This window comes from Hyalella azteca, unplaced genomic scaffold, assembly GCF_000764305.2.
Source record: "Hyalella azteca isolate HAZT.00-mixed unplaced genomic scaffold, Hazt_2.0.2 contig3704, whole genome shotgun sequence".
NCBI classification, from domain to species: domain Eukaryota; kingdom Metazoa; phylum Arthropoda; class Malacostraca; order Amphipoda; family Hyalellidae; genus Hyalella; species Hyalella azteca.
The window spans coordinates 70,410-90,882 of NW_025933945.1; the positions used below are offsets into that span (position 1 = coordinate 70,410).

General features: G+C 38.9%; 1 protein-coding gene across 1 annotated transcript; it reads left to right on the plus strand.

Moving 5' to 3' along the window:
• The first annotated feature begins 629 nt into the window (after positions 1–629).
• Positions 630–20,443, plus strand: LOC108677523 (UBA-like domain-containing protein 1). The gene is made up of 5 exons (XM_018165752.2): positions 630–707; positions 5,037–5,123; positions 6,400–6,465; positions 16,067–16,196; positions 18,323–20,443. The coding sequence occupies exons 1-5, from the start codon at positions 684–686 to the stop codon at positions 18,568–18,570; spliced, it is 555 nt and encodes a 184-aa protein (XP_018021241.1). The 5' UTR covers positions 630–683; the 3' UTR covers positions 18,571–20,443.
• The last annotated feature ends 30 nt before the right edge of the window (positions 20,444–20,473 follow it).

Below are 20,473 nucleotides of genomic sequence, written 5' to 3' on the forward strand. Positions count from 1 at the left end.
ATAGTATGGTTTAAATTTCAACTTGCAGTAAGTTATGAAAACATATTGGTAAATTAAAAGCATTGAGAAGAATATATATAGTCCTTAAGCAAAGGCAGGCATCATACAATCTTTTATACCAGCTGTAAATCTTTTGGGCTTAGTCATCTAAATAAAAAAAAAGAATTGCTCAAAGTTGAATGCTCGGTTGTAAACAATCTTATATTCGCAGACTGCATCGAAAGCATTTTAAAAATAACTCATTCAGTTCATTTGTATTCCAACAGAAAATAGGCAGGCATATTTGATCTAGAATGTTCTTGTATAGCATAGAAAGAAAGCATTCAAATGGTTGTTTGATAGGAACATGACGAATTCATATTTGAATGCTTAGTCATTTCTTTGTGTACACAGAAGCTCCCGTGGAGATGCCGAGTGCCATAATGTCAGCTGTAATTCAATACAGCGGAACTATTTAAAAAAATCTTCGTCAGAATATCTAGTGCTCAAGTCTTACTTTGAACAATATAATTTCGTAATTCATATTAGCTTTTTAATATCTGTGCCGTTATTTTTGGTTATGTGGCACGCTTGAGCTGAGCGTTATAGTATTGGAACATGAGCCATCTGTGCTTCCAAAACATTGGCAGTGTGGTCGATGATAGTGTCGAAGTAGGTAGTAGGCATTGTAATAATCAGGAGCAATGGACAATACTCTCCGAGAGCAGGTACCCCTTCTAAATTAAGCCTAAAATTGTTTGTTAAGGCATACCTTGTAAATCAAAATTTTGGGAGTAATTTTAACCTGCTTGTATACTTGTTTTCGTTAGTTTAATTTATATTTTTTTCGCATGATGTAAAATTAGTTTGGCCAATGATCAATTTTTCGACGCTGGGAACGAAGGAATACTTCCTCGGTTTTGCGGTGTGAGACAACTTATTGCCTCGTGGTTAGTTATTCCTATTAGTCATCACTCGCTTTGAAATGACTGATAATTTTGAATAAGCTCTTCCTGTATTTTAAAATAGGATAACACAAATTTTAGATAAAATTGAACATCATATTATTTAAAACTGCATCAATAGCACAGAAATATTACGAATATTCAGTTTTGTTGTACGTCTTTCCTGAACTACCTATGAAAATTTTGTGTCTCTCAGGAATTATTTCTGTCTACAAATTAAAACTTGGTCAGGTGGATACACGTTTTTCATCTTACGGGAATGCTGAGCATGCATATACGATATAGGTATGTTAAACATAGCAAAAGTTTCGTGCTAAAGTTTATGAAGCCGAGGTTAGAACATTTCTCAGTTTCTCACTTTCTCTCAGAATTGGTGTCATGCTGAAGTGAGCTAATTAGGTTGATCATACAAAAAGCCCTGTCCCATCTTTCCGAAGCAACTTTATCAAGATGAGGTGCACTCCTTCGGAAAATGATTTCAACAGAAATATTATTATTCTATTATGCACAGCGATTATCATTCCAATACCACTCTAGACTATTGATTAAGTTCTTGCAATATCAATTTGATATGAAGCCATTTTTAATGAAGACGAGTCCGACCGCCGACGATTGTACTCTTATGAAAGCTAAAAAGTTTTCAGCACTCAGCCACCTTTAAAGCCGACCTCTACTGTATTATACTCTAAACAAGCTGCGTCATATCGTAACGTACGTAGTGTACCAGGCAACACCACTACCGTAGGAGAGAATGTCGCGAAATTGTTGAAAACTAACCGTCTAGTAATAATGCGGCTGCGAGGAAAGTATTGCTAAATGCTAATATTATACGCTGTTACTAAGAAAGCTTTATGCCTTAGCGCTAATAAGCACATTTATCATGGATCTCTTAATTATTGGTTCTATTGTCCGAAGAATTACTGATTTTACTCCGTTATTAAAGATTTTCAGTGTAGCTTGACTTAGATCTGTTATAAGCTAAAGCATAACAATTATTATCGTGCGTGGCAACACACGCGCTTGTTGTTGGAGAGTTTTTTTTATCGATTTCATTCAAGTTATGACGAAGCTTACTATAAGTGGGTTTATTCGCTCATTAACTGACGTTAGACGTTATGTTAAGTATTAGTTATATAATTGCACTATACTCTGTAACTAATCGTATGAATCGTGAACAACTATTTTATTTAATAGGCCGAAATTTTTTAGTTTTTATTCGAAACTGAAAGATAGATTTCGAAAGTTGTTCCCGTCATGTGATCAAAAATTCGTCTTATTTCATTAAGTTTACGTTAAACGTTCTAAATTTCGTTCCTTAAATAAAAAAAATCTGTCCAATAGGTGTCCAGCATGTGTAATTTCCACCCTCATTTATGGGCTAAAATAAGGTTTCGAATTTAGAATTATGATAAAATTATACAAACAAGCTGTAACTGATCAAAGTTAAGCTCTGGTTAGGTGGCCATATATTTCTTCTATAACAATTTCTTCCTATAACTCTAACAATCTGCTTAGAAGGGGTTTCTATGGTACTGCATAACGTTTGTGAGACGGTCATGCGATACATTGCTGATGCATGCCTCACGGAACGTCAACATCCACCCCTACCGCCGCACCAGTGGCGGTAGGGGTGGCATCCACCCCTACAGCTTGTTGTACTTCGCTTGCTAATGCGCATGGTTGCTAATGCTCATGCTTGCTCATGCGCATGCTTGCTAATGTTCAGGCTTGCTAATGCACATGCTTGCTAATGCCCTTACATGCTAATGAGCATGCTTGTATGATTTTCATGCTTGTATAATTTCCATGCTTGCATGATGCTATGGAAACATGATACTCATGCTTGATTACTCGCATGCTTACTAATGCATGCCAAACAAGTGCCCTCGTTACATTTGCGACTATTGGAACGCACGCGTAGACTATCGCTGGCCACCGTTGTCCCAATAATATTGTTGTAGTACGCGCAAAAAGATGCACAAGGCAAGATAGCGCGAGCTAATCATGCTCCAAATGCGTCAATAGTACGATGCTTTACACGTAAGCTATTTTACATTGGTCTAAGCCTTTGTGCGGTCGAGCCTTTGTTTATCTGATGCAATATGCTGTTGATGTGATGAGTCATCTCTCCTCTCTCGCATGGTCTTGACACTCGGGCTGCTAGGGGCCTTGGCTGTCGTGCTCACTGTGCTTTCTCACAGTAGCTCACTGTCAAGATCGAAGGTTATAGTCGCCTGTCCCTTGTATCTCATTTATTTTGATTAGTGTTTGTTTGCAGATAGTCCGTGGTGAGCTTGCATCAATGCACAGTATAATGTATATTGAACAGGAAACCTCTCCAATGTTCGACGTCTACAAGTTTTAAATAACAAAAATTAATTTTTTGATAAAGAATTGCATCTCAAGTTTTCACAATTTCTATTCGTACCACCATTACCCGTAATCTCTCTCTAATTGTTTATTACTTTTGAAATATTGCCTAGACAAGCATGGCAATGCATTTGCGCCAAGCATGCATCTGCGTTGCTGGAGTTGAATACTTATCGACGGAGCAGCTTGGAGTTCTATAATGCTTCTGCTTCCATGGATGCGTTACAAGCATTGGTCAATGATCATGACGTTCAACGATTAGCCGCAAGTAGAGCACGCACAGATGGTGCTCGTGTTGCTATGCCCGTTACGTCAGCCATGAATTCCCCTGCAGCTCTTGCCGAGGGTTTTTTTTCCTCTTATCCCTTAACGGTCAGACTGTGATTCGAACATGCAAAAACTAATCAGTGGACATAAAGAAGAAACAAATTTCTGGTAAGATTACTGGAAAATGCGATAAATTCTATGATATATTCTCGCGTGAACTTCATGAAATAAATTTTGCGGACAAACTGCGGAAAATTTATTTCATCATATACAATATGACTATTCATAATAAATAGTTGTTATAAATTTTGTGGAATATTGGGGAATTTCATTACAGGTGGAACAAACAAACTTCCATAAAATGCGATATCAACAATTTACTGATATTACTGATATAATTTTTTTTCTCGAGCATCTAAAGGAGTAATGTTATGCAGAAGTTGTTCCCCAGATGAATGGTCAGTGACAAAGCCGTATACGTATACATGTATATATGGCTCTGTCTGTTATGGCTCTGTTATGTACATATACTAGTTAACCGTGGCTACAAAACAAACCTGAGGATGTGGGGGAGGTGCTGTTTGTAAGATTTCACATTAGCATTTATTATTTATTGTCCACTTTTGTGTTTAAATCATAATATAGAAACAGCTGTTGGTGGTTTTTGTACCTGTACGACTCATTACGTAAAGCTTGCATTCATATAATGTCAAGTGCATCCTGATGACGATATCCATGCATCCGCTGAGAGAACGGGTGTCCATATGCAGCGAGTCCTGATGCAACATCCTCTGTGTAATCTTATGGCATCACACACTTTAATTATTGACAATACATACTTCACTGACCTACTCAAAGTCAGCGGTACTTTCTCCGTCGTTGAACCGACTATTTAACACAGTGTTGAGGCTCACTCACACTGAAATAATGTCTTCCTTTGACCGAAACATTCTGTTCGCTACATGCAGCTTTACGAAAATATCAACATCAGTCAGTCTTATGCCATAATTGTTTAGGTAAACCTTGTGATCGTTTGATTCTGAAGCCTGGTGCTGCAGGCATCGAAGCTAGGCATGTAGAAGTATCGTAATAGGAAGATGAAGTGTCGGCTAGTTGTTGATTCCTGTTTAAGGGGCGACGAGAGATTGAGGCTGCGACGTTTTCGCTATTTTCTCACTTACACTCATTCTTGTTATTCGTGTAATGTAATTGTATTGAACTGGTGCAATGTATTATTGATTCTATAATGAAGTATTGCGATATAGGAGCTGATTCGACTCAGAGCAACGATTATACAAGATTTGGTCACATTTAATATACTTTTTATATATAATCGCAATGATCAGTATGTATAGATGTGTAGAAATTGTTAATAATGAGTATTAATGCTATTTGGAAAGAAAAAGTGATGAATATTTGAGAAAATCGAAAATGAATAAGACTTGTTTATGGCAGGTGATGATCAATCAGTTCGTTATGGCTGTGGGGACGTCCAGAGAGCAGGCGAGGCAGCTGCTGCAGGCCGCGCACTGGCAGTTCGAGGCGAGTCTTCTGTTGCTGGCTTCACGAAGTGACTGTACTGAATTGTGCTTGTTTTAATTGTGTTGTGCTTGTTGTATGTTGGTGTTTCGAGACTTGCCTGTATTGAATTGTGCCTGTATGTTGCTGGCTTGATCCTTGATGCATTACCTGTCTTGTCTTGGATTACACTCACTTACAATTTGAAGGTTGAAAATGATAACTTTAATTTATAAGTTGGTGTAATTTAATTAACTTTTTGTTTACATTTCCGTAGAAGATTTATGATCGAAAATTTAGTAATAATTGTACGTTTCACTGATCTTTGAGTTACTACATGTGCTACTTATCTTAATCAAAATAGGCATTATTAGTATCCATATAATTGCATAGTTTGTTAAACTATTAGTTTTTGGAAACTTCGCTTCGCATAAAACGGTAAATTACGGAATTTAACCAACTAGCCTCGTCATTAACATTCAGTTTGTCACATTAAATTTTATTGTTTTTTCAATAGCAATTGATCTGTACTAGAAAATATATACAGGTTGATCGCAAAAAATAAATGCACAAAAATTTTACAGCCTTGTGGAAGTTTTAGTTTTGGGCATTTAATATTAAGTGGTAAAACTTATCCTATAGTTTAACATTGTGACTTCTTTAACAGTATACATCCATAATGTCATATAAGTTCTCCAACTAGGTAGTACTTATTCCTCCACCGTATGAGAACGAAGTTTGCCCGAGGCACTTGTGTGAGCGAGTAGCAGTCGAGTTTTTGGCAAGTTTAAAAACTTGGCTCAGTATAACAAGCGCTCGTTGCGCTTGTGACGAGCTCAGTACGTGTGAGGTGCTGGTAGAAGTTCAAGGCCTGAGCATAGAGTTTCAGAATCAATATTGAAAAGATATGCTAACATTGATGAGTTTTACCTACTGCTTACACATGCAAGTAGGCCGGAGTAACATGGACATACTTGCTCAAGAATGGGGGATGATTTGGCTAGTATATGAAATGTGTTAATATTGCTAATCTCAGTGAAAATTGTGGGCTTGTAGATTATAGAATGATTTATTTTACTCGGACTTTCAGTTGTGTAGAAACGCAATGTAAAAATATTGACTACGTAATTGGAGTATAGAAAATGTTTGTATCTCAAAACTACTCCAAATAAATGCAAACATTTGGACAAATATGACAACAAATTGAATGCAGCTCGATGCGCTGGTGTAAGTATTTGCTTATGTATATATATTCCATAATCTATGGTCATTAATTAAGCTTTGTCTTTAAACCTGACAGACCGCCTTAAGCATCTTCTTCCAGGACGCTCCTCCACCTCAGACCAGTCACAGTCATCTCAACCATGTGAGTATTGCTTATTGCTGCTCCCTTATGATCAGTGAAGACGTGCCATTTAAGTACGACTCGATTTTGCTACTCTTCGTGACTTCAGTTCTATGTCTGCAATTTATGTAGGTATACGATTTGATTTTCTTGTTGCCTACGGATCATTTATGCCGTACATGCGTTGGGTTTTTTTGTGCCTATAGGCATCTTGTCGATATCGATCGTCGACGTTTATAATAGTAATACCGTATTTCGGCCCTCCACTTAATATTTATTGCTCGTCCCACCACATAATGCCGTTATATATCTGCTGCCAGCGCATATCATACATTCATCTTACTTCCATGCAAATAAGTTAATGCCTATGGTGCATTTCGTATGCGAAGCGGCAAGAATTTGGCGTGCAGTTTGTGTTCAAAACCTGATGTACTGCGCAGTGGCTGCGGTGTAACTTGTTCTTGAGGGAAGAACAAGTTGCTCTTACGTGCCAATTATTCAGCCTCTCGAGTGCTGCCTCAAATAACTCAGCCAAAAATGTATAACATGTTGTAGCCATGATATGACGTTGTCTGATCATGAACAATGAGAACTCCAAAGATAATTTTCTTAAAACAATTATCATCTGCCGTATTTTGAAATATTAATGTTACCACCTTGTATTCCAAAGCAGTTAGTTACGTTCGCCAATAATAAAGTCGTTCGGCATGTGCGAATGTTCAGTGCTTCATGAACAAAAGGATTCTAGCCTACAAGAAAGCAATTTAATCCAACTGATATGCCAAAGTAATTTAAAATTTAAGTTCGAGCTTCGAAATAGCTTTTAGTTTAGGAAAATTTTTTGAACACGGTACGAAAATCTGGAATCTAAAGGAAAGCTGTACTAGACAAGTTCGGTTTGTAAAATGTGTAACATAATCTTGGACTTGAGAGTATGCCGAGTAAAATTCTAGTAAGATCAGATGAGAAATAATGCGTTGGCATCTGGCTGGCTGAGGCGCCGCTGAGTCTGGTGGCAGTACAATGGGAGACAACCTCCGAGCCTGGCTCGATGACGTCATCGCCCCCCCCTCCCATCCTTTCATCTGCTTTAGCTTTGCTTGCAATCTCAGCTCTAATCGAGATATCCAGTCATTCTTTTGGACATTTTTGTTGAGAAAAACTCCTTTGAAATCATGTGGAAATCAAGTGTGACATCTGATTCGCAAATTATCGAATTAATGAATTAATTAAATAATTTATTAATCTAATTAATTTAGTTCATTTGTCAATATCAACGTAATACGAAGAGTTGTGTTGCTGATTTGTAAATTAATCTAGTGGCTCGACTTGAATGGTGTAGAAATTTGAAGGTTTATTATGTTAATTACACGGTTGAATTGATTGCACTAACAAGCCTTCTATGTAGATACACAAGCTCATCGCAGCCACGACACCGAACAGCGTTCACACGTGGAAATAAAAAAAGAGCGTCTCATCTTATCTCTTATCTGAAACTCGTTGTCTTGATAGCTCATGAGCCACTAAAAGCAAAGTTTTAGCGCAATTTCAGGCCTGCTTAGTGATGGACCTATCACCATTGTTCTCACGACCTATTTTAAATTCTGGAAGATGCTATTATTATTATTAAACAATTAAATTAGCTTTGGTTGAAATTCGCATGCTCCTTCAAAATGTTTATTTTTACAATTCTAAAAGTTCCGTACAAGGCTTTGGTCATTTCTCTTCAATAGGTTTTAAAGATTTCACTAAGATTATATATCTTCCATTTTCGTTTTACACATTATCTCCTGCCTATGATTTTGATTTGTTCTCGAACCATCACACGCATCGTCGTTTCAATGACCGAGCAATTGCTAACGTTCTAAGTGCTTGCCTCTGTGCTATTTATTCATGCGGTAGAATTACCCCGTTACTGAAGAGGTCACTGCAAGCTTTGAGGAGGCACGTCGGCATGTTGTGCGCTGCAAATGAAAGTTAGGATCAAAATGGCACCAAACTTTCTACTCATTTCCAAGCTCCGCCGTCTTGCTCGTGTGCGGCGTCACGTGCTTTGCAAACCTAGTAAGGAATTTGTGTTCTATGATAATAATGAATATATATGATACATAATAATGATAGTAATATTTATATGATAATAATATGATGAATACATTATAAAAACATTATTATCATATTATTTGTTCTTTAAGTGAATATTAAAACGTTGGCATCGGTTTATTTTGTTCGTGGTAATTCACTTAGCCGTAGGTTTTCATCGCACTTCCAGATAAATTCAACGTTATTTACCTACAACCATTCGTTAAATACTCATGAATAAATCTTTGTTACTTACTAATCAGTCTGTCTCTATATTGTCGTCAAGCATGGAGTATTTTTCATTGTTTTGAAGGTTTCATGAGGGATACAGACCTCGCCTGCATCGCGCTTAGACAACATGACTCACTGCATGAAACAGATAGTGCAATCAAAGATCTATTTGCTGTTTGAATATTTTTATTGAATTCCAAAATATTTAGTCGTAGATGAAGTAATCCGTATTTAATTCAAAACCGTGTATGCTGATAAATTTCCAACGCACGGACTTCATGAAAAATGAATAGATAATGTCTAAAAATAAATTTTTTTACTTCTAAGAGTAATTTTTTTGACAATTGTTCTTAATTGAAAAAAAATGCAGGAAAGGTAAATAAAAGTGAAACCGGCCCATATTGTCGATAGAGGAAGAATGCCCTGAAAAATTATGGTACGTTTTGGGGAGGATAAGAAACGTATATGTATTAAATGTATTGAAAAGGGTGAAAAATGCGAGAAAAATGTATGGAAATTGCTTGAAAAGTTATGTTTGTTTGAAACGTTTGTCACTTGAAGGTATAAGGAAATGCACGTTCAATGCTGGCCCCCGCTCCTACTAGCAGTTATATAATAAATCCGACACAGACACTTGTATCCAAGATACCTAGCGAGAATTCGAACAGGTGGGCAGGCACACAAACTAACAGCGTGACTTATTTAAATATAAAAAGATGTTGCACCTTCTGTGCCTTAAATGATTGCAGGGCTCTGTATCTTATCTCATGCAAATGATAAGGGAAAATATGGCTAGGCCTTTGTGTGGGCTGCATTAAATATCTGGAACTTAAGTTTAAATTAATATCGACAAATTGAATAATTTATAAGTTGCATTTCGTTGAAATATTCAGCGAAAGAAATTATTCCGAATCTCATTTCATTCACGTTTGCAACTGCCATTTTTTCAGTTCCAGGAGGCTTAGTTCTTCCTTGAACGCGCAGAAAAGTCAAAACTGAACATTTCCGAAACACTTTGATTCAATTACTTCGTTGGTATTTCATGGCATTAATTAATTACCTAAATGGAATGGTGCGTCGCTCTGCATGTTGTTGTGCATCATTTTACTTTGGTTGGTCATTCAGGAATTGAAATGACATGTATAGCCATGAAATTAAACGTTTGCATGCTTTCTATTTGCAAACTAGTTTGGATGTGTTCTTTGACCGATTCAGTCTTAACCATGCAGCAGTTTTCTCGGGACTACGATGCGAGCTGCGCGAAGCTGTAGAGTTTCTTTCAGAGCTTCTTAGGCAATTAATTTTTCGTTAGTTTTTTTAACAGCTAAGAAATAAACACGTGTAAGACTAAATTACTTACTAAAAATAAATCGTGATTAGTGATCATCAAGAGCGCAATTACGAGATCTTTACTTGTGCATTCTTGCCGGCAGTGACCGATTAAAACTTTTACTTGAGCATGTTACTCTTCTTTTTTTTTTTACAACACTTCTGCTTAACTTCACTTCTTATTGTCTGCTATAAATCTTTTAATCGATATTTTACACACTTATAATTGTCTAATCGATCTGAAATTTTGGACACTTGCGTAAAGTCGGAGACAATGCTTGAATCAATTGACAGAAAAAATAATTTTAGAAAGTTAAAAAATTTTCAAATATTAAAAATATTTTTTATAAATATTTACAGATAAAATTCGAAATTCATTGTACATGTGTAACATCGGATACAATGGCCTCCTTGGAAGTGTTGTCTTTAAAAATTAATTTGAGCATTATTACCACACTTCTCTTCAACTTCACTTTTTGTTTGTTTGTCTGCTAGTACAAATCTTATAATCGATATTTAACACACTTCTACCTGTCCAATCGATCCGAAATTTTGTACCTTGCGCGAAGTCAGAGACAATGCACGAATCAATTGACAGAATAAATATTAAAAAAGGTATATATAAGAAAAAAATGTTGAAAATATTTTTTTATATATAAAAAAATCGAAATTCATTGGACATGTGTAACATCGGATACACTGGCCTCTTTAGAAGTGTTGTCTCTAAAAAGTAATTTTTAAACGCATATTATTTTATAATCGTATATGATGTTTTTCGATCCGTTTGCTATGTACTATTTTTCAGTATCCTTTGTTATCATGTACATCGACGACGGCTCGTGCTGACATCGAGGCCGCTCTTTGTTGCCAGTTCTGGCCTCTCAATAAACAAGACTCGCATGTTCGCATTGCTTGAACAGACTTCCCGGCTACCGTGTTATTCGTCCGTCAATTTACTATGTCTACCAATTGAGGGGCAGAAATTTCGTGGAAGCTGCATTTGATGTTGTATTCATGCCGGGTTGTTGACTCGTCAGCCTAAAATAATTAATATTGCGTTTGTTAACTAAAATATTGTGTTTGTCATTCTGATTTCAAGCTAGCATTCGCGTGCGTAGTTAACGAATCATTTATGTGCCAAAAAATATTCAATTCTGGAGATAACTTGGATCACTTATCACTATAGCTGCTAAACTTGGATGTTTCGTTCTAGTGCGTGCCGTGTTCGATCTGCGATTATTTATATATAACCGATTAAAAAATATTGATGCCTGCTATATTTTGGCTTTCTGCAGTAGGAATTGTGAATATGTTCTGACAGGTTTGTTATGCTCTTCTCACGGCGTTACGCATATTGTTAAAACTTAGACTAGATCGAGTGGATGTGGAACAACGTAAACGAGAAATTACTATCGTCTTACCATTCAAGATTATAGCCGCCTGCAAGAACACTTCAATTCAGGGAAAATGCTGATAATTGCTACAAAACTGGGAATGAAGAGCTGTCAGAAAGGCCGTTCATGTGCAGTGGCTTTGCAAATTTCCAGGCATGTTCAGCTTAGGCAGCCGCTGCGGAATTTCCTGCTGCTATCAAGCCATTGCCGCAGGCTGGGTCACTTCATAGTCGTTCATTTTAGCTGCTGTTTTTTCATATTTTGATTTTTTTTTGTGCAAGCCATTCATTGGGTGGTTGGATAATGCCGCCGTGCAGGCCTCATGCCCCGACTCTCTCTTTTCCTGCATGGAACAGAACAGAAAATGAATGTAGAGCCTTTAGGCTGCAGCGACCGCATAACGTACAGTGGGTGAGTCTGAAACCTTGCACAAGAGGCTGGTTTTTACAATCGCGCAAGAGTTATCGGCACCTATTGAGTTATTCCTGTCGCATATGAAGGGAGTTTATCATTTAAGTAATTTTCAGTCGTTAGTTTTCACCCTGTTGCGGAAGTGTTCGATGTTAATATTTCTGTCAATGATTTTTTTTAGGATACTTAATGACCCCACTTTAGTATTGAATTTCTTAATACTTTTCAATTATTTTAAACGTTTCTGCTTTTTTTGCAACCTGCAGTTATTTTCAGCACATTATTTTCACACATTTACGAGACATCATTCAAATTAAAAAATTTCCAATTCTGAACCATTCACGAACTATATATTTATAGTCAGATGGGGTAAGACAGGACCGAAATCACTAACAAGCCTGTAGCATCTATATCATGAATAACTAAAAAACCCTAAACCTATCACAAGGTGTAGTTATGCAATGGGCTTCTAAGCTACAACTCAGACATTTTGCATCTAACATAGGTAGTTTTCTGTACAGATTATAAAAAGTGAGCTGGTCCCATCTTACCCCATTAGGGTTTTCTTTAAAAATTAGCCAGAAATTCATTATTTGTAGTAGAGGGTTGCATCAATTACTAAAATGACAGGCAATGACTGCTATAACATATTCTTTTGTCAAATTAAATTCAGTGCTATTACAATGCATGCCATGAGCTGGTCCTTTCTTACCCCATGAAGGCTGCGATCCTGTCTTACCCCATTTGACTATAGATATTTACTTGCAGAAAGTTTCTGTTCAGCGCTTGCATATAAAATAAATAGCTTAATTCATTGCAGCTTCCAAGTTCGAGCGCATTATGTCCTTGGCATCTAATTGTGTCGTGCGATGAGCGAACTAACAAATCAATCACGGAGCAAACAGCAGAAAAATTCGAGTAAACATTAGTTTTTTGCTGCGCATTTAATTTAAAAATTTACTTCTGTTGCTCTATCTGCAATCTTAGTTTGCTCTGTCTGAGTAGTAGAACTTCTGCCTCCCGACACACTGTGTAAAAAACATCGTGTGTTATTGTTGAAGTTTATTTTATTTTATGTTTGAATGTGATACTTATCTTCCAATAACACTTCCGTAAACCCTTGTGCACTCTGTCACGTCATATTATTTTCGCCCGCAGACTAGCAAGTTGAATGTGCTTCTGAACGCCTATTTTATTCGAGAATATTTTCTAGTGTTTCTATTTCTGTGACTAAAAACATGGAAGCCTTCCGTGTACTGCTCGTTTTTTTTTACCGGTGCATGACTTGGGAGCTTTAAGGAGCTGTATAATAATTTTGCTTTTAACAGCGTTATATAGTTCAAGAAAAAAAAATGTTGTACCGGTATACTTATTGATGCTGACTCGGATCTACAGTCACCACAGATTCTGCAGGATACTTGCTCGAGCATCCAAACTAGGACGTTTCTTGTGACAAATTTTCTGTTTGAAAATTTACTTATATAAAATGTTCTATTTGGCTGCGATCGTGAAAATCAACACTATAAAAGAGCATTGCACAATGATTTAATGGCATGGACNGTCTATGCTTGTACTCACTGCAGAGGAGACACGAAAGGTATATCATGCAGTACACGTGGAAGATTATAACCTAACTTGTTCTAGCTTTGGAAGTGAGAACTCCAGGATTCCGACATATGGCAATGAAGAAGTAGGAATACATGCCGAATTTTCACTAGTCAACAGAAAAGCGGTCCGAGTCTAATCTCTGTAGGAATGAACCCTTTCAGTGGCGGGACCAAGCTCGTTAAAACGCCCCCCCCCCGGCTCCTTAGCCGACGGTGCTGAGAAAAAGAATTCAGCCCAGAGATCTTCAACGAAGACTGGATGCGTTACTGAGCACAATATCAGATATTCGGTTCCCAGAGCTCCGTTCCCCTGACCTCCTTGTTTTTGGCGGCGAGGACGACTTGCCTGCCGGGGACTGAAGGTAGCGGGATATTAAGGCGGCGCACCAGCGTGACGGTTACGTCCTTGCGACAATAACGTCCAGGGCCCATACTTTCAAAAAAAGTTAAAAGATCGTAAGTTCATCAGCTAATCATTTACGGCCTTTCAAGCAAAATCCACCAATCATAGACAAGAAAATAGAGCGTAAGTACTTACGTTCACTTCGCGAATTTTGAAAGTATGGCCCCAGAACTTGCATACAGGAGGAACCTTGGTGGGCGGAGGGGGTTCATGCGCGATGTGTCTGTGCGGTGGAGAGGGTTCTAGGTGGCGGAAAGGGTGCTCGTGTGACGGCGTGGGTGCCTGTGTGGCGGCGTGGGTGCCTGTGTGGCGGCGTGGGTGCCTACCCTGTTGCGGAAGTGTTCGATGTTAATATTTCTGTCAATGATTTTTTTTAGGATACTTAATGACCCCACTTTAGTATTGAATTTCTTAATACTTCTCATTTACTTTAAACGTTTTTGCTATTCTGCAATCTGCCGTTATTTTCAGCACACTATTTTCACATATTTAATTAAGCGACATCATTCAAGCTAAGAAATTTACAATTCCGAACCATGCAATTACCGTTTACTCGCAGAAGGTTTCTGTTCAGCGCGTGCATGGAAAATAACTATATTCATTGCAGCTTCCAAGTTCGAGCGCATTATGTCCTGGGCGTCTAATTGTGTCGTGCGATGAGAGAACTAACAAATACATCAACATACAAACCTTTGAGCAGCATAAAAAATCGAGTAGACGTTAGTTTTTTGTTGCGCATTTCTAATATAAAGTTTTTACTTTTGTTGCTCTATCTACTCGTACAATCTTAGTTTACTCTGTCTGAGTAGTGGAACTTCTGTCTCCCGACACTGTGCGAAAAAACATCGTGTGTTATTGAAGTTTAATTTTATTCTAGGCTTGAATGTGATACTTATCTTCACATAACACTTCCGTAAACCCTTATCGTGCATTCTGTCAAGTCATATTATTCTCGCCCGCAGACTAGCAAGTTGAAAGTGCTTCTGAACGCCTATTCTATTAAAGAATGTTGTAGTGTTTCTATTTCTGTGACTAAAAACATGGAAGCCTTCCGTGTACTGCTCGTTTTTTTTTGGGAGGTCTAAGGAGCTATATAATAATTTTGCTTTTAACAGCGTTTTTCTAGTTCAAGAAAAAAAAATTGTATAGTTATTGATGCTGACTCGGATCTACAGTCACCGCAGATTCTGCAGGATACTTGCTCGAGCATCCAAACTAGGACATTATTTCTTGTGATAAATTTTCTGTTTGAAAATTTACTTGTATAAAATGTTCTATTTGGCTGCGATCGTGAAAATCAACACTATAAACGAGCATTGCACAATGATTTAATGGCATGGACAATCTAATTTTGTTTTCTCTATTTGTAGTTATATTTTTCTAGATTTTCAAATGACATTTTTATTACTGAGATATTTCTTGCGCTGATCGAAATGTGTATTAGCTCGTGCTGCCGGAGCGGTAGTAGGCTAGTGGCGCGCTAAAGGGGATGCTGCCGTGACGTGTCTGCCGGATATAGCAGTCTTGGGACTCCATTAAATATGACCCGGTGGCCGGCGCTTTGAACGCACTGTTCATTCGCCTCACTTCCACTGCATCTGCCCCAGTTACACAAAGTCCTCAGTTACTAAACGTTTCATAGTTCAAGCTTCGAAAGCAACTAAAATAACGTCTAACATTTATCAATATTGTTCATATGACGGATCCAGCTACGCACACGTTTACCCCATTCACCACAGGGAGGTGGTTTATCAAATCTTTGGTCGTTGTGATTATCATGGTCATGGCGGTAAAATGATTCAGGTTTTAATTTCTCCTATTTTAATAATGAAATTACATGAAACATAAGTTTGTGACCTAACTTAAGGTACGTATAAATGAAAAAGAATCACCGTTACTTCATTCATCGTGTATTTCCCAACTTCCGCACCTTCAGTCATATGTACCTTACCGTACCTGTGTTGTCACTCAAACGAAACGTATCCGTGGAGTTTTCGTGAAATCCAGGTAGCCAATTTAAGAGGAATGGCTTATGTAAAATTTTATTATCTCGCAATGCTTTACATCAATTTCGACGTTTCCGATTGGAATCCATGAAATCGGTTTTTAAGTTAATTAAGGAACTAGGATATTCTCGCCCATGTATAGATCACATTGGTTTTTGTCAGCTGTGTACCCCGGCCAACACTCCAGCCACTCCTCCTGCATTCCCCGATACCCTGGCCGCCTTCAGCCGCCTGTCCACCCAGGAGGCGACCAACAGAAACGGCAGCTCTCCCTCCACGCCTCTCCAGTCAGGTGAGTGACAGAGCGGGTGCCTGAGGTTCAATGTCTGCGATGCCTGTGTAGCGGTGAGGGTTAATGCGTGGAGTATATGGCTCACATGAGGGAGCCTTTATGGTGAAGGTTTATGTGGGTGATGTATTTGTGGCAGTGAGGGTTCACGTGTGAATGATTGTGTGGTGAAGGTTCATGTTGAGGTGCCGGTCGTGATGCTACCAGACCGCTGTCATCTCGCATCGCATTGTCATCATTGAGGAAAAGCCACTCGATTACGACGGAGGAGTGATGATGAATACCGTTTGGTGACCACATCATCAAGTTTGGTGGACACCTATAGCGGCAATATCTGTTATAGGCAGGTGACAGGTACGTATGGTTGATTTGGCAAACGTTCAGAACAAGCGAAGCGGAACCGATGATCACTCTCTTCAGAGTCCTTGTGCTCTGTTTCCTTGAGGACTTTCGACAGCTGTTGACTCAGTTCAATGTGGGTGCAGTGCAACAAACGGAAGTAAACCTTCACGTCTATGCTTGTACTCACTGCAGAGGAGACACGAAAGGTATATCATGCAGTACACGTGGAAAATTATAAACGAACTGGTTCTAGCTTTGGAAGTGAGAACTTCAGGATTCCGACATATGGCAATGAAGAAGTAGGAATACATGCCGAATTTTCACTAGTCAACAGAAAAGCGGTCCGAGTCTAATCTCTGTAGGAATGAACCCTTTCAGTGGCGGGACCAAGCTCGTTAAAACGCCCCCCCCCGGCTCCTTAGCCGACGGTGCTGAGAAAAAGAATTCAGCCCAGATATCTTCAACGAAGACTGGATGCGTTACTGAGCACAATCTCAGATCTTCCGTTCTCAGAGCTCCGTTCCCCTGCCCTCCTTGTTTTTGGCGGCGAGGACGACTTGCCTGCCGGGGACTGAAGGTAGCAGGATATTAAGGCGGCGCACCAGCGTGACCATGGTGGGCGGAGGGGGTTCATGCGCGATGTGTCTGTGCGGTGGAGAGGGTTCTAGGTGGCGGAGAGGGTGCTTGTGTCACGGCGTGGGTGCATGTGTGACGGCGTGGGTGCTTGTGTGGCGGCGTGGGTGCCTGTGTGGCGGCGTGGGTGCCTGTGTGGCGGCGTGGGTGCCTGTGAGGCGTGTGGTGAAGAGGGTCTGTGAGTAGTGTCTGTGTGATGAAAAGTCTCCCTGTGGATGATACATGAGGCTTAAAGAGTTCAAGCGGGTCTCCAAGTCAAATTAGTGTAAAGGTTGCGTCTTACAGAAATTATTCCCTTCTTTGTATAACTGTAACTAGAAAATTCTGGACGCTTCTCCACGAAAGATGTTTGCCCATACGATTTCGTCAAGATAGTGAAATTAACAGTTTCTTTACATGCCCCAGTCTCGTGTTTTTTTCTGACGTTTTTGTTTTGCTGTAAACATATTTTTCACTCAAGCATGGAGATCATGTGAGGGATTCACAGTAATGCTGTTAACTATTTGCATAGATAATTATAGTTTAACACATTTAAAGCTTTTACAACTTTGATTTTGAGAAGTTTACGCGGCGAAGAAAATAAAATTCTGTTTTTTGCTAAGTTACTCATAACACTTAGAGTAAAAGAGATATTTACTATTAAAACTGTGATTGTTTAGTAGGTTCATGATGGCAAAACGTTCACGAGCAGCGTGATAGCGAGACATTTCTACAGACTGGTATTAATCTCCTCCTTGGTATTCATCGTTTCCATTATTCGTAAGGATGTAATCCGTGCAGACTGAATATTTTACTTTTTATTCATTGTTGTAAAGCCAATCTTGGTCGGGAAGTGAAAACTAAATCTCCGAAAACACACCGAATCGTTCGATGTCAACAAGCTATATTCTTCTTCTTTCTACTCTTTTTTCAAGATTCTACTTTTCCATGCTGCCCTTTTTTCTTCTGCGTTATGGACCATGCGTCCATGACATCGTCTTCCCCATAAATTCGTAAATTTCCAATAGATACCCTGAAAACTGCGCGCAGAATTACGAATAGCTTACAGTCTATAATAGGGAAATTTCGTCCTATGATAAGTGTGTCAGCCTCAAATAGTAACATTATTCTATTATTAATGTTTTGTTTGTATTGACGTTATCCATCATCTTCAGATCAGTATTCGCAACAACCTTCGGAGCAACAGCAACAGTTCCACATATTCCATCAGCAACAACAGCATTCGCAGCAACAACAACAACAGCCACAATTCCCCATACCTGGCGCCAGCAGCATTACTGGCAGCACCTCGACCACCAACACCACCAACTCCATGTTTTTACCTCCTCACTATCAGCCGTCGCCCCCTAGAGAAATCCTCGCTAACAGCGCCGGTGCCATGTCCAGGGACGCCTTCAGATGAACAGCCCGTGTTCAGGTGACCAGCTCTACCAACTTGTCGTCCGGTTTATATCCGGTCAACTGGAGCTTATTTCATTGAATTTGTCGGTTTTATCGCCTAAACTGACATTAAATATCATTTGGTCTAGTGCGGGAAGTTGTTTAAGTACTCATCACATACTACAGATCATGAAAGTCTGGAGTAGTCTTACTAACGACTAGTGGATGTGAGTTAAGATTCTCACAGAATCGTGTTTGGGGATATTAAATGAAAGGTTGGTAGATTTATCTATGATGGAGTATATCCCCCGCGTTTAGATTGGGTTTTCCTGTTGTGGCAGCAGGACTTGTGTGCGGGTAGTTGTTGGCCTGATCATGGCAATAGAGTAAACGTCAGGTGCAATGTTGTTGGTAGCTGTTCACAATATATTTGGTCGTCAGCAAAATAGATAATGTTCTTCTTTTTGAGACTAGCGACGGTATGATCCACGGATATTCATCTATGTCTAGGCTAGAAGACCCAATCGTGCAGTTTAAAGACGCTCGAATTGTGAGTCTCGGCTGAAGAAAATTTTGAGACACGTCTGCTTACAACCGTTTGCAGTTGAGCTTGTCTGTACTTCCTGACAGCATATTGTTGTTCTCCGTCCTCAATTGTCCATACCCAAGAAACAAGTGTTTCCAGTCTGTCCTGGGTAATGCTCGATAATTAACATTGAGGTATTCTGCTCCTCATTTGTCTAGTGTATGTACTCAATACGCAGCAATAATGAAATTTGTGCTCATTCAGCTTAGAGGCTAGTCAATTTTGAATTCTTTGTTCCCACTCATTATGAACTTGTTCTTCCAGGTTTAAGGTAAACATAACGTATAGAATTTACAGCTTCTTTATGAAGCATGAACTGGAAGAAGAGCGCCCGTCAATGCTAGCCCAATTTAACCTAATTTGAGTGTGTTGAAATACAATAAATGTCTTGTTTAACAGAAAAGCGAGAATTCGTTATGAAATCTACAAACGTGTCCGCAAATGACATCGCTGGAGTTGACTATTCCTCATTACCAGTAAAATATATGGATGCAGTTCCAACCAGTCTCTGCTGTCCTAAGTTACACTCCGGCAAAAAGCTCTTGGGCACGCTAATCCACAGTTCCTTGACAACTCAGGAAATGCTTATGGCATCTATGATATAGTTTCAATCGTTACCTGATATCGTTCTTGCAATGTTGACACAAATAGACGTTTTAGTTATGCCATCAACTTTTTCTGCTGGCCTGCTGAGCCTAATTAGCGTCTTGTCCGATTTTTGATCTCAGCGAATTTTGGAGTAGGCAACGTAAAAGTTATTCTTTTAGTCCCACAACGCCAAAGTAAAATTATTCATGGAATTAGTATGCACTTCGAGTTGAATTAGGACAACGTACACTCGAGTATGAATCCCTGGTTTTCTCACCCAATCTTCACACATTGAATGATGCCAACGTAAACTCGAGTTGGAAGCCTTGATGTTCTCTCACAATCTTCACAAATGTATGGACAAGTGTTCTTATAGGAGCAAGTGTAATATGTATTTACCTCATTATTTAGGTACCTGAGTACTGGTAATAAGATACGTGAAGCGAGATAATTTTCAACAGCTTGAGTGAACGGCGAACGCACTGGTTTACCTGTACAATTAGAGTGTAATTCAAATTGTCGCTAATTTCGGGGTGAAGATTAGGGGCTGTACTGAAACGATAAGCTATGTGCAAAAATTGTTTTTCGTGTGCGTTGGAGAACGCCGGACTAAATAATGGGTTCCTGCCCGCGTGATTGAAAGGAACATTCGGTGAAGATCGTCGCTTAACGACTCTCCGTTAAACGAGAGACCTGAGTCGAATAAACTGTAGAATTGTGATTGTCTTCTTCCTCCTTCATGAGCATGAAT

Coding starts and splice junctions, on each gene's coding strand:
- LOC108677523 (XM_018165752.2), top strand. CDS start 684: ATGGACAATACTCTCCGAGAGCAG. Junction 5,124..6,399: donor CCGCGCACTGGCAGTTCGAG/GCGAGTCTTCTG, acceptor TAAACCTGACAG/ACCGCCTTAAGCATCTTCTT. Junction 6,466..16,066: donor GTCACAGTCATCTCAACCAT/GTGAGTATTGCT, acceptor GGTTTTTGTCAG/CTGTGTACCCCGGCCAACAC.